This window comes from Scyliorhinus torazame, chromosome 16, assembly GCF_047496885.1.
Source record: "Scyliorhinus torazame isolate Kashiwa2021f chromosome 16, sScyTor2.1, whole genome shotgun sequence".
Classification (NCBI taxonomy): domain Eukaryota; kingdom Metazoa; phylum Chordata; class Chondrichthyes; order Carcharhiniformes; family Scyliorhinidae; genus Scyliorhinus; species Scyliorhinus torazame.
The window spans coordinates 98726415-98740051 of record NC_092722.1 but is presented as its reverse complement, the minus strand read 5'-3'; the positions used below and the strand labels follow the sequence as shown (position 1 = coordinate 98740051).

Genomic DNA, 13637 nt, shown 5'->3' with positions numbered 1-13637 from the left:
CATCAATGGGTTTCCACCTTCTGTTATCTTGGGTCACTTATCATGGAAGTTGCAGAGTCCACCAAAGAAATTCAGGCTAAACCTAACAAGGATCATGGCTAAACTCCCTGAACAGCACCTCGATTACAACAAGAATTCATCTTCTGAAAGCATTTGTGTGGCTGGTGACAAAGTATGTCTGTGAAAGAACAAACAAAGAACAAAGAAATGTACAGCACAGGAACAGGCCCTTCGGCCCTCCAAGCCCGTGCCGACCATGCTGCCCGACTAAACTACAATCTTCTACACTTCCTGGGTCCGTATCCCTCTATTCCCATCCTATTCATGTATTTGTCAAGATGCCCCTTAAACGTCACTATCGTCCCTGCTTCCACCACCTCCTCCGGTAGCGAGTTCCAGGCACCCACTACCCTCTGCGTAAAAAATTTGCCTCGTACATCTACTCTAAACCTTGCCCCTCTTGCCTTAAACCTATGCCCCCTAGTAATTGACCCCTCTACCCCGGGGAAAAGCCTCTGACTATCCAGCTGGACCATCAAGAAAAGTGATGAGGATCAAGAAGAGCATTTGAAGTGAAAAGACAGATGGAAATTACGTGTACCATGGACGGCCAAGCAAAGGGATGGGTGCCCGAAAAAGTTACTGTTATGAGAAACTTGCTTGAGGCAGTGATAGGAGGCGAAAGAGGCTGGCATTCTGGCCTTTGCGTCCCTGGTAGCCCGGCGGAGGATCTTGCTCATGTAGCTAGGAAGCTATCACATTTTGAACATGTGATGCGTATAGGAGGGGAGCATTTAGAAAACGGTGCAACACAAGGTCAAAGAACTGGAAAATATGCACAAGATCCAAGACAGCATGAATGGATAATATCAAAATGTGCACTGGCCTCTCTATGGAGCAGACAGGGGAGAGCAGCAGAGAATAGAAATCAGTGGATAAAGATTTTAAATTGTGCGGCTAACCCTCAGAACAAGGACACATTTTCATGATGGGACAGAAGGCCACATATCCAAGTTTGTCAATGATACAAAGATGGACGGTAAAGCAAGCATGGATATAAACATGAAAAAGAGATATTGATCAATTAAGTGAACGGCAAAACTGTGCAAAATGGATTTCATAGACAAATGTGAGACCATCCACTTTGGACTAACAAAAGAGTACTTTTAAAATGGCGAAAGACACAAAACAATGGAGGCTTAATAAGACTTGAAAACAGTCATGCAATGGAGGAAAATAACCAAAACGCCCAATGGAACGCCGACCTTTATATTTAATGGACCAGAATACAAGGAGGTAGAAAAAACGCTTTTGGAATGCAATGTCCTAGTTAGACCACACCTGGAACACGGAGTAGTTTCAGATGCATTCACGGTTTTAGGTGCTAATTGAATGCATAGGTAAAGAGTGAAATTATTTAAAATGCCTTGACTGCAAGAATACAATCATTGTTTTAGATAATGAATCAACTATTGAACTCTCGTGTCTGGTCTGTGGAAATTTACATTGTTTCAGTGAATGTTTCATATAACAAATTGACGACTGTATTTCAACGCATTTAGCAAAAAGAATGTATCAACTAATTAGTTACAGCAAGGTCTGTGGCCAGTGGTGACATGAGAAACCTATTTTCATGAGACTGCGCACGGAGACGCTGAACTAACTTTGATGGACACCAATCAATCTTAAGTAATGGCCAATGTTTGATTAATAAATCATCCTCTAAGTAACACATCCATTTGAAAAAATCAGGAGGTCTCCGATGAAAATTAGAAACCAATGTGTAAATGAGGGATTAGACCGTAGATAAGGATGCCCTTAATTTAAAAAAAAAATATGTTTATTCAAAGTTTTTCCAACAAATATTTTCAACCAATTAAACCCCCCCCGTAACAGAAAAGATAAAGAGAAAAGAACAGAACAAAATATAAACATATCAATCAAACATACAACAGAGCTTCTATGATTCTATAGATAGTTACATGGGTCAGATGGGTATAGAGGGTTATGGGCCAAGTGCGGGCAACTGGGACTAGCTTAATGGTAAAAACTGGGCGGCATGGACTGGTTGGGCCGAAGGGCCTGTTTCCATGCTGTAAACTTCTATGATTTTATGAACTTATACAATGGGTTTCTCCTGCAGATAATAACCCTCCCATATGCTCTTTACAAGTATCCCGAGGGAACGCCCCCCCCCGAAGGAGACTCTTCCCCCCCGGGTTGCTGCTGCTGCTGACCGACCTCATTCTAATGCTCCGCGAGATAGTCTAGGAACGGTTGCCACCGCTTGAAGAACCCCTGCGCAGACCCTCTCAAGACAAACTTTATCCTCTCCAGCTTAATGAACCCTGCCATGTCATTTATCCAGGCTTCCACACTGGGGGGGCTTCACGTCCTTCCACATGAGCAAGATCCTCCGCCGGGCTACCAGGGACGCAAAGGCCAGAATGCCGGCCTCTTTCGCCTCCTGCACTCCCGGCTCGTCCACCACCCCAAATAATGCCAGTCCCCACCTTGGCTTGACCTGGACTTTCACCACCTTGGACATAGTCTTCGCGAAACCCCTCCAGAACCCATCCAGTGCCGGGCACGACCAGAACATGTGGGCGTGATTCGCCGGGCTTTCCAAGCACCTCCCGCATCTGTCCTCCATCTCAAAAGAACCTACTCAGCCTCGCCCCTGTCATATGCGCTCTGTGAATAACCTTAAACTGTATCAGACTAAGCCTGGCACATGAGGAAGAGGAATTAACCCTACTCAGGGCATCAGCCCACAGACCCTCTTCAATCTCCTCCCCCAACTCCTCCTCCCACTTGCCCTTCAGCTCCTCTCCCGAAGCCTCCTCCTCTTCTTTCATCTCCTGCTATATCACCAAAACCTTGCCTTCTCCGACCCATACACCCGAAATCACCCTGTCCTGAATCCCCTGTGCCGGGAGCAAAGGGAATCCCCATACCTGCCGCCTCACAAACGCCCTCACTTGCATATACCTGAACGCATTTCCTGGGGTAACCCAAACTTCTCCTCCAGCGCCCCTAGGCTCGCAAACGTCCCATCTATAAACAGGTCCCCCATCCTTCTGATCCCTGCCCGATGCCAGCTCCGAAACCCCCCGTCCATCCTTCCTGGGACGAACCGATGGTTCTCCCAGATCGGGGACCACACCGAGGCTCCCATCTCACCCCATGTCGTCTCTACTGCCCCCAGATCTTTAGCGTTGCCGCCACCACCGGACTCGTGGTGTACCTTGTCGGCGAGAGCGGCAGCGGTGTAGTCACCAGCGCCCTCAGGCTCGTTCCTTTGCAGGACGCCATCTCCAGCCTCTTCCATGCCGCCCCCTCTCCCTCTATTACCCACTTACGGATCATCGCCATGTTGGCTGCCCAATAATAGCCTCCCAGATTCGGCAACGCCAGCCCTCCCTGTCCCTACTACGCTCCAGAAACCCCCTCCTTACCCTCGGGGTCTCGTTTGCCCACACAAAACCCATGATGCTCCTACCTACCCGCTTAAAAAAGGCGTTGATAATCATAATAGGAAGGCACTGGAACACAAAAAGAAACCTCGGGAGGACCATCATTTTAATCGACTGTACCCTGCCCGCTAGCGAGAGTGCCAACACATCCCATCTTTTAAAGTCCTCCTCCATCTGCTCCGCCAGCCGCGTCAAATTAAGTTTGTGCAGGGCCCCCCAGCTCCTAGCTACCTGGATCCCCAAGTACCGAAAGCTCCTTTCTGCCCTCCTCAACGGTAGGTCATCTATCCCTCTTCCCTGGTCCCCTGGATGCACCACAAAGAGCTCACTTTTCCCTACATTGAGCTTATAGCCCGAGAAGTCCCCAAACTCCCTTAGGATCTGCCACATACAGCAACAGGTCGAAGGATTCCCTTAATAGTAAGACCATGTGGTCGAGATCTTGTTCCTGAATTCCTGCCTTCCAGAATTGTTGAATCATCTATTTGTTTGAAGTAATTTCTTTATGCGGTTATGTTTAATGTTTTTTTTTGCCAAATATTTTACCAGTTTGTGTATAGTTTGATATTTTGTTTCCAAGTTTTGATTCAGTTCTTATGCAAGTGTATTAAAGTGAATAATTAGCAATAAAGTTGCATTTTCTACACCTTCAACTAACCAGATAACCAATTCTTGTTAGAAAGTAAAACAAGAGCCCGGACAGGATATCTTGGCTTGACAGCGAAACAATAAAAGATTTGCATGTACATGGTCTTTTTCAGAACCACCAGCTGTCCCAACTCACTTTACAGCTAATTAAGTACTTTGAAGTGCAGGCACTGTTGCAACATTGGAAACACAGCAACCAATTTGCACGTAGGGAGCTCTCAATATCAGCAATGTGATGTTCATCACAATCCGTTTTGTGTGATTTTTTTTTTTTTTTGAGGGAAAAACATAAACCACTACAAAGGGATAAATCCTGTACTTGTTTTTGAAATAGTGCTTTGAGATTGTTTACATCCACCTGAGGGGACAGATGAGGATCCTATTCGAAAGACAGTGCAGTACTCCCTTGACTTTTGTGCTCAACTTGAACCTGGAACCATGTGACTCAGAGTAAAGAGTGTTACCAGCTGAGTAACAGCTGACATTCAGAGTGCAACATCAACTTACCAGAATAATACCAGGACCCCATGAGTTAAATTATGAGAAGAGATCATCAAACTATTGCTGTATTCCCTGGAATTTAGCAGATTAAATTTTCAAGATATTTGGGCCAGTTGGGGAGAGCGGAGGACTGGTGAGGCAGTCTAAAAATTGCAGTCAGTCTGTTCAGGAGTGAAATTAAGAAATATTTCTACCTGCAAGGGGTGGTAGAATTTTAAAACTCAGTCACAATGGTAATTGATGCAAGATCTATTATAAATTTTAAATCTAAGGCAACCCCTGACACTGCTACCTACGGCACTGAGGACCTAGGTTCGAACCCCAGCCCTGGGTCACTGTCCGTGTGGAGTTTGCACATTCTCTCCATGACTGCGTAGGTCTCACCCTCACAACCCAAAGATGTGCAGGTTAGGTGGATTGGCCACACTAAATTGCCCCTCAATTGGACAAAAATAATTAGGTACTCTAAATTTATTTTATTTTTAAAAAAAAAATAAATTTTAAATCTGAGATTGTTACATTTTTGTCACCCCCAAACTCTTCAAGGATATGGGGCAAGGGTAGGTATATGGAGTTCGGTCACAGATCAGCCATGACCTCCCTTTACAGCAGAGCAGGCTCAAAGGGATAAATGGCCTCCCTCTACTCCTATGGTCTCAAAATGTTTCCCACTGGAAGTGTGAACGACAGTGACTGCATGGTCATGGGATACAGGGCAATGTGGAAAACGATTAAAAGTTGGCTTAGTAACAGGAGACAGTGTAATGGTCAATGGCTGCCCTTGCAAATGTGAAGTTGTTTAAAATGGTGTTCCACAGGGCTCAATGTTGTGTTATATATTAATGATTTGGACATGAACATGATTACATCAATTTCGAGATTACACATAGATTGGCCGAATGGTGGACAGTGTAGAGGATAGCTATAATCTCCAAAATGATATCAATGGATTGGTGGAGTGGGCGATAAAGTGGCAGATGGAATTTCATGTGGTCATGAAGGTCATGCTGAACAGGGTGTCCAGAGATGAGACCTCTTAAAACTGAAAAGCTAGGATAACACTAGAATAGTTCGAGAATAGTTCTACATAAGTTAGGATTGAGATTAATCATAGACAGTATACCCAGTAATCATTATTAACCATTAAACCTATATTTTAGGACAAAAGTGCTAATCATTTAAACTCTTGCAACAAGCAGTGGCCACAATGTATGATGGGATTTAAGCTAGCTAATTTGCCCATGTTTTTGAGATGAACGGGATTGTGTGGTCAGCAGATTAGTCACCTCAGGCAACACGGTAGCATAGTGGTTAGCACAAAGAACAAAGAAATGTACAGCACAGGAACAGGCCCTTCGGCCCGCCAAGCCCGTGCCGACCATGCTGCCCGACTAAACTACAATCTTCTACACTTCCTGGGTCCGTATCCTTCTATTCCCATCCTATTCATATATTTGTCAAGATGCCCCTTAAATGTCCCTATCGTCCCTGCTTCCACTACCTCCTACGGTAGCGAGTTCCAGGCACCCACTACCCTCTGCGTAAAAAACTTGCCTCGTACATCTACTCGAAACCTTGCCCCTCTCACCTTAAACCTATGCCCCCTAGTAATTGACCCCTCTACCCTGGGGAAAAGCCTCTGACTATCCACTCTGTCTATGCCCCTCATAATTTTGTATACCTCTATCAGGTCGCCCCTCAACCTCCTTCGTTCCAGTGAGAACAAACCGAGTTTATTCAATCGCTCCTCATAGCTAATGCCCTCCATACCAGGCAACATTCTGGTAAATCTCTTCTGCACCCTCTCTAAAGCCTCCACATCCTTCTGGTAGTGTGGCAACCAGAATTGAACACTATACTCCAAGTGTGGCCTAACTAAGGTTCTATACAGCTGCAACATGACTTGCCAATTCTTATACTCAATGCCCCGGCCAATGAAGGCAAGCATGCCGTATGCCTTCTTGACTACCTTCTCCACCTGTTTTGCCCCTTTCAATGACCTGTGGACCTGTACTCCTAGATCTCTTTGACTTTCAATACTCTTGAGGGTTCTACCATTCACTGTATATTCCCTACCTGCATTAGACCTTCCAAAATGCATTACCTCACATTTGTCCGGATTAAACTCCATCTGCCATCTCTCCGCCCGAGTCTCCAGACAATCTAAATCCTGCTGTATCCTCCGACAGTCCTCATCGCTATCCGCAATTCCACCAACCTTTGTGTCGTCTGCAAACTTACTAATCAGACCAGTTACATTTTCCTCCAAATCATTTATATACACTACAAAGAGCAAAGGTCCCAGCACTGATCCCTGTGGAACACCACTGGTCACAGCCCTCCAATTGGAAAAGCATCCCTCCATTGCTACTCTCTGCCTTCTATGGCCTAGCCAGTTCTGTATCCACCTTGCCAGCTCACCCCTGATCCCGTGTGACTTCACCTTTTGTACTAGTCTACCATGAGGGACCTTGTCAAAGGCCTTACTGAAGTCCATATAGACAACATCTACTGCCCTACCTGCATCAATCATCTTAGTGATCTCCTCGAAAAACTCTATCAAGTTAGTGAGACACGACCTCCCCTTCACAAAACCGTGCTGCCTCTCACTAATACGTCCATTTGCTTCCAAATGGGAGTAGATCCTGTCTCAAAGAATTCTCTCCAGTAATTTCCCTACCACTGAAGTAAGGCTCACCGGCCTGTAGTTCCCGGGATTATCCTTGCTACCCTTCTTAAACAGAGGAACAAGATTGGCTATTCTCCAGTCCTCCGGGACATCCCCTGAAGACAGCGAGGATCCAAAGATTTCTGTCAAGGCCTCAGCAATTTCCTCTCCAGCCTCCTTCAGTATTCTGGGGTAGATCCCATCAGGCCCTGGGGACTTATCTACCTTAATATTTTTTAAGACACCCAACACCTCGTCTTTTTGGATCACAATGTGACCCAGGCTATCTACACCCCCTTCTCCAGACTCAACATCTACCAATTCCTTCTCTTTGGTGAATACTGATGCAAAGTATTCATTTAGTACCTCGCCCATTTCCTCTGGCTCCACACATAGATTCCCTTGCCTATCCTTCAGTGGGCCAACCCTTTCCCTGGCTACCCTCTTGCTTTTTATGTACGTGTAAAAAGCCTTGGGATTTTCCTTAACCCTATTTGCCACAATTGCTTCACAGCTCCAGGGTCACAGGTTCGATTCCTGGCTTGGGTCACTGCCTGTGCGGAGTCTGCACGTTCTCCCCGTGTGTGCGTGGGTTTCCTCCGGGTGTTAGGGCTAGAACAGTAGCTATGAGAAGAGATCGGATAGGTTGGGGTTATTTTCCTTGGAACAAAGGCTGAGGGGTGACTTAATTGAGGTGTACAATTTTATGAGGGGAAGAAATCGAGTGGAGAGGATAAAATGGTTTCCCTTGGTGGAGAATTCTAGAACCAGGGAACATAGATTCAAGACAAGTGGCAGACGGTGCAGAGGGAACATGAGGAAGAACGTTTTTGCGTAGAGGTTAGTGGGAGTCTGGAATTCACTGCCTGAGTTGGTGGTGGAGGCAGGGAACCTAAACTCGTACCTGGATCTACACCATAAGTGCTGTAAGCTACAGGGCTATGGACCGGGTGCAGGTAGGTGGGATTAGGAAGGGCACCTGGTCCTTGGGCTGGCAAGATGGCCAGCATGGCCTCCTTCTGTGCTGTAATGTTTCAATGGTTTCTGTGTGTAACCGTGCACATGTGCAAGATACAAGTGCATAGAAGTCAGGTCCTGGGCTGAGTCCCCAGGATGAAAGTGTGCTGTTACCTTAGTCTTGACCTAACGAAGCAGGACCAATGGACACATATCAAAAGATAAACAAGAGCCACGAGCAGCAATACAACCCTTCCACTGCCCCACGATTGTATACTTCCACACTTTCCTGGTAGAGCTGCAGTTATTGGACACTCTCATTGAGTTCTCATATGGCACCAACTACTGGACACTCCCTCAGTTTCCTGGCGCAACCCCAATGATTCGATACCCCCTCACCTGCTATATAAAGCACAGTTACGTCGCTGCGAACAGAACCTGCAAGTTTGTTGGTCACTGATGACAGGGGGTAGTGCTGCAGGCTGTGCCTCCATATTCTTCGACACTGGCCAAACTACACCATTGATTAAATAAAAAGCCAACTGGTTTCTCAATTTCAGCAGTTCTGTGTGAGAATTGAAACAAAAACACAATTATGAGGTGTAAAGATGCTCTTGTTTAACCCTCGTCTGTTCCCTTTTACTCCATTTAATTTCTGTTAATTTTTGCTATTATACTTTTTGTACATGGTCAAGTAATGTACCGGTGACTTTAAGATAGATGTTTGCCATTAAATCGATTGGCTGGTATAAACCGAAGATTGGCCAATGACCCTCAGGCAAGGCAGGTTGCATGAAGCTATTTATAAGTTAACACAATCAAATTCTAGGGAGATCAGTGCTGACACACCTTGATGGACTTGGCTGTTGGCCAATGGACTGATTCGAATTGCTGGGCCTCGTCAGTGGCCCCTGCCGATTGATCAGGGTTTTCTCTGGAACGTTCCTTCCTCTGTGTAACGGTGTTTTTTCTGTTAGCTTTATTTTAAACTCAGATTGGAGAAAGCTCACAGGGGAGGCAGTGGCATAGTGGTATTGTCACTGGACTAGTAAACCAGAGACCCAGAGTAATGCTCTGGGTAGCCGGGTCCAAATACTGCCACTGCAGATGGTGAAATTGGAATTCAATAAAAATCTGGAATTAAAAATCTAATGATAACCATTAAACCACTGTTGATTGCCGTAAAAACCCATCTCGTTAACTAATGTCTTTTAGGGAAGGGCGTCTGCCGTCGCTACCTGGTTTGGCCTACATGTGACTCCAGACCCACAGCAATGTAGTTGACTCTTACCTGACCCCTCAAGGACAATTAGGGTGGGCAATAAATGCTGGCAGAGCCTGCAACACCCATGTCACATGAATGAAGAAAAAAAATGTTTCTCTCCCTGGAATGTAAAAACCACTCTGAAGCACGCGGATGGGAACTCTATTCTTTCCTCAGAAAGACTGGAGGTCTTTATGGTGATACAGGAGACAATTTCAGCTTAAAACTCTGGGTGAAGCTAGGCTGGGGTGAGACAAAGAGGCTTCAGAATTAAACGGGTCTGAGACTGTTCCTTTGAGTGAAGGCCCAGGTTAACAAAAATTGAAGTGACTCCGCATAGGAAATTCTATAGTCTGGCAGTGCTGACTGAAGGCTACTGGCAGATCATCACTAACACTACACCGATGGCTTTGATTCCCAAGCATCCTGGGAGGACAGCCTGTTGCAACTGCTTCAACTTCGGAAACAATTACATCTTTCATTTCATATTAATCCCCTTATTAATTTCACCCTTTTCCCTTCTCTGTGTGTGTCTATCTTGTATGTGTTGGGTAGAGGGCGGGACGGTAAAGGGGGAGGGGGGAAAGAGTAGATGATCAACTGGCGGTTATTCTCTTATAATTACTGCATATTTCAACTTTGTTCCGTTATAAATAAAAATTTACAAACCTGGTGGATATAACTTACTGAGCAGTCAAGGGGCTAAAGACTCTGCAAAATTTATACAAATTGTGTTGAGACTCCGGGCCTGGAATTGGCAGCGCACCAACCCAGGCTGTTGTAACTCAGGTAAAATATCTTCCCTCATCACTGAAAAAGAATTGTTGCTTGTCCAGTGCTTGGTTCCCAGTGCTCTCTTCACTGCCTGCAGAACCCCGAGGTGTGGCCTCAGTGTGTTATTTACACAAATCTACATTATACTTCGATACCATGATGCTGAAATAAGCTGGCCAAAGATGTCATAATGCCAAAACAGGGAATGTCTAATGATGAGCAAAAGAATTGAGAATGGTTAACCATCAGGCATATAAATACTGTGGCTATAAGAGCAGGACAGAGGCTAGGAATCCTGTGGCGAGTAACTCACCTCCTGACTCCCCAAAGCCTGTCCATCACTTACAAGGCACCAGTCAGGAGTGTGATGGAATACACTCCACATGCTTGGATGAGTATAGCTCCAACAACACTCAAGAAGCTTAACACAGGGCAGCACGGTGGCACAGTGGTTAGCATTGCTGCCTCACGGGGACGAGATCCTGGCTCTGGGTCACTGTCCGTATGGAGTTTGCACATTCTCCCTGTGTTTGCGTGGGTTTCGTCCCCACAAAGATGTGCAAGCTAGGTGGATTGGCACGCTAAATTGCCCCTTAAATGGAAAAAATGAATTGGGTACTCTTCTATAAAAAAAAAGCTCAACACCATCCAGGAAAAAGCAGCCCACTTGATTGCTCCCCCTTCCACAAACATTCAACCCCTCCACCACCGATGAACAGTAACAGCAGTGTGTACCATCTATACGATGCACTGCAAGAACTCACCAAGTCTCCTTCTACAGCACCTTCCAAACCCAAAACCACAGAACAAAGAACAATGAAAAGTACAGCAGAGGAACAGACTCATCGGCCCTCCAAGCCTGCACCGATCATGCTGCCCGTCGAAACTAAAATCTTCCACACTTCCGGGATCTGTATCCCTCTATTCCCATCCTATTCATGTATTTGTCAAGATGCCCCTTAAATGTCACACAAGAGGTGCATCGAAAGGCTGGAAGCCCTGGAGAACAGCTCGAGGAGGAAGAACCTACGGATATTCGGTCTCCCTGAAGGAGCTGATGTTGGGGCTTATGTGAGCACGATGCTCCATACGCTAATGGGAGCGGAGGCCCCAACGGGCCCCCTGGAGGTGGAAGGAGCGTACCGGGTCCTGGTGAGAAGACCAAAGGCGGATGAAATACCAAGGGCGATAGTGGTGAGATTCCACCGCTTCATGGACAGAGAGGCGGTCCTGAGCTGGGCCAAGAAGGTACGGAGTAGCAAGTGGGAGAATGCGGTGATACGGGTGTATCAGGACTGGAGTGCGGAGGTGACGAGAAGGAGGACGAGTTTTAATCGGGCCACGGCGGTGCTTCACAGGAAGAAAATAAAATTCGGGATGCTGCAGCCGGCGCGATTGTGGGTCACGCATCAGGGCAAGCACTACTACTTCGAAACGGCAGATGAGGAATGGACCTTCATTAAAGAAGAGAAACTGGACTAGATTTGAGAGTTTGATGTTGGGGGGGAAGCAACGAGGTGGTGGTACAGGAATGTAAAGTGGTGAAAGGGGAGGTTTATTATACAGCAATGTTGGATGGGGAATTTCTCTCCCCCTGACGCGAGGAAACGTGGGCGCCGGTGGGAAAAAGGGACAGAGAGGGGGAGGGGGAATGAGGGAGCGGCGCCATAGGGGGTGGGGCCGATAGGAAAGCACCGGGTTTTCCCGCGCTATGGAGATGATGGCGGGAAGATAGGCGCAGGAAGGAAGAGAGCCCCACACGCAGGGAGGTCAAAGAGAGAACGGGGGAAGCCGGGGTCAGCTAGAGTTAGCTGACTTTCGGAAGCATTATGGGGGGAGTAACCATACTAGAGGGGGATCTAGCGGGGGAGACGGGGGACTAACTGGGTTGCTGCTGCTGAGTGCAAGGGGGAGCTGGCAAGAGAAGAGGTGGCCGGGACGGGAAGGCGCCGCCTGGGGGACAGATGGGTGGCGGGACCTGGATGGGGGGGGGGGATGGCCCAGAAAAGGGGATGGCGAGCGGCCCCCCAATCCGGCTGATCACGTGGAATGTGAGAGGCCTAAATGGGCCGATTAAGAGGGCCCGGGTGTTCGCGCACTTAAAAAGACTGAAGGCGGACATAATCATGCTTCAGGAGACGCATCTGAAGGTGGCGGATCAGGTTAGGTTAAGAAAAGGATGGGTGGGACAGGTATTCCACTCAGGGTTGGACGCGAAAAACAGGGGGGTGGCGATACTGGTGGGGAAACGGGTGTCTTTCGAGGCTGAGAATATAGTGGTGGCTAACGGGGGCAGGTATGTGATGGTGAGTGGTAGATTGCAGGGAGACACGGTCGTGCTGGTGAATGTATATGCCCCGAACTGGGATTCATGAAGCGGATGCTGGGACGTATCCCAGACCTGGAGGTAGGAAGCTTGGTAATGGGGGGGGGGGGGGGGAAACGACTTCAACACTTGTGCTGGATCCAGGGCTAGACCGGTCTAGGTCCAGGACCGGGAGAAGGCCGGCACTCTGGCGACTGGATGTGGGACTATTGGCGGATGAGGGGGTCTGTGGAAGGGTGAGGGGGTGTATTGAGCGATACCTGGAGGTCAACGACGATGGGGAGGTTCAGGTGGGGGTAGTATGGGAAGCGCTGAAGGCGGTGGTTAGAGGAGAGCTGATCGCCATTAGAGCCCACAAGGAGAAACAAGAGGGCAAAGAAAGGGAGAGATTAGTGGGGGAGATTTTGAGGGTGGATAAAAGATATGCGGAGGCCCCAGACAAAGGACTATATAGAGAAAGGCGAAGACTTCAGACGGAGTTTGACCTGCTGACCACAGGAAAGGCAGAGGCACAGTGGAGGAAGGCACAGGGGATGCGATACGAGTATGGGGAAAAGGCGAGCCAGCTGCTGGCCCATCAACTTCGTAAGAGGATAGCGGCGAGAGAGATTGGGGGAGTTAGGGATGAAACGGGAACTATGGAGCAGAGAGCAGGGAAGGTAAATGAGGCGTTTAAGACCTTTTATGAGAGGCTATACAAGTCCCAACCCCCGGGGGGGTAAAGAGGGAATGCTACATTTTCTGGATCAACTAAGGTTCCCGAGGGTGGAGGAGCAGGAGGTGGCAGGTCTGGGGGCGCCAATCGAGGTGGACGAGGTGACTAAGGTACTGGGGAACATGCAGGCAGGGAAGGCCCCGGGACCAGACGGGTTTCCAGTGGAATGCTACAGGAAAGATGTGGACCTGTTGGCTCCGCTGCTGGCGAGAACCTTTAAACGAGGCCAGGGAAGGGGGGGATACTACCACTGACAATGTCGGAGGCGACGATATCACTAATTCTAAAGCGGGATAAAGATCCGCTGC

The 13637-nt window shown here is 47.6% G+C and overlaps 1 protein-coding gene across 2 annotated transcripts in view; it reads right to left on the bottom strand.

The window, feature by feature from the left end:
* Positions 1–13637, bottom strand: part of dna2 (DNA replication helicase/nuclease 2) — a 180869-nt gene that overhangs the window by 66023 nt on the left and 101209 nt on the right. For both annotated transcript variants that reach the window (XM_072478779.1, XM_072478780.1), the window contains exon 9: positions 8650–8815. In XM_072478779.1, coding sequence (XP_072334880.1) covers positions 8650–8815 — 166 coding nt within the window. The remainder of the gene's footprint in view (positions 1–8649; positions 8816–13637) is intronic.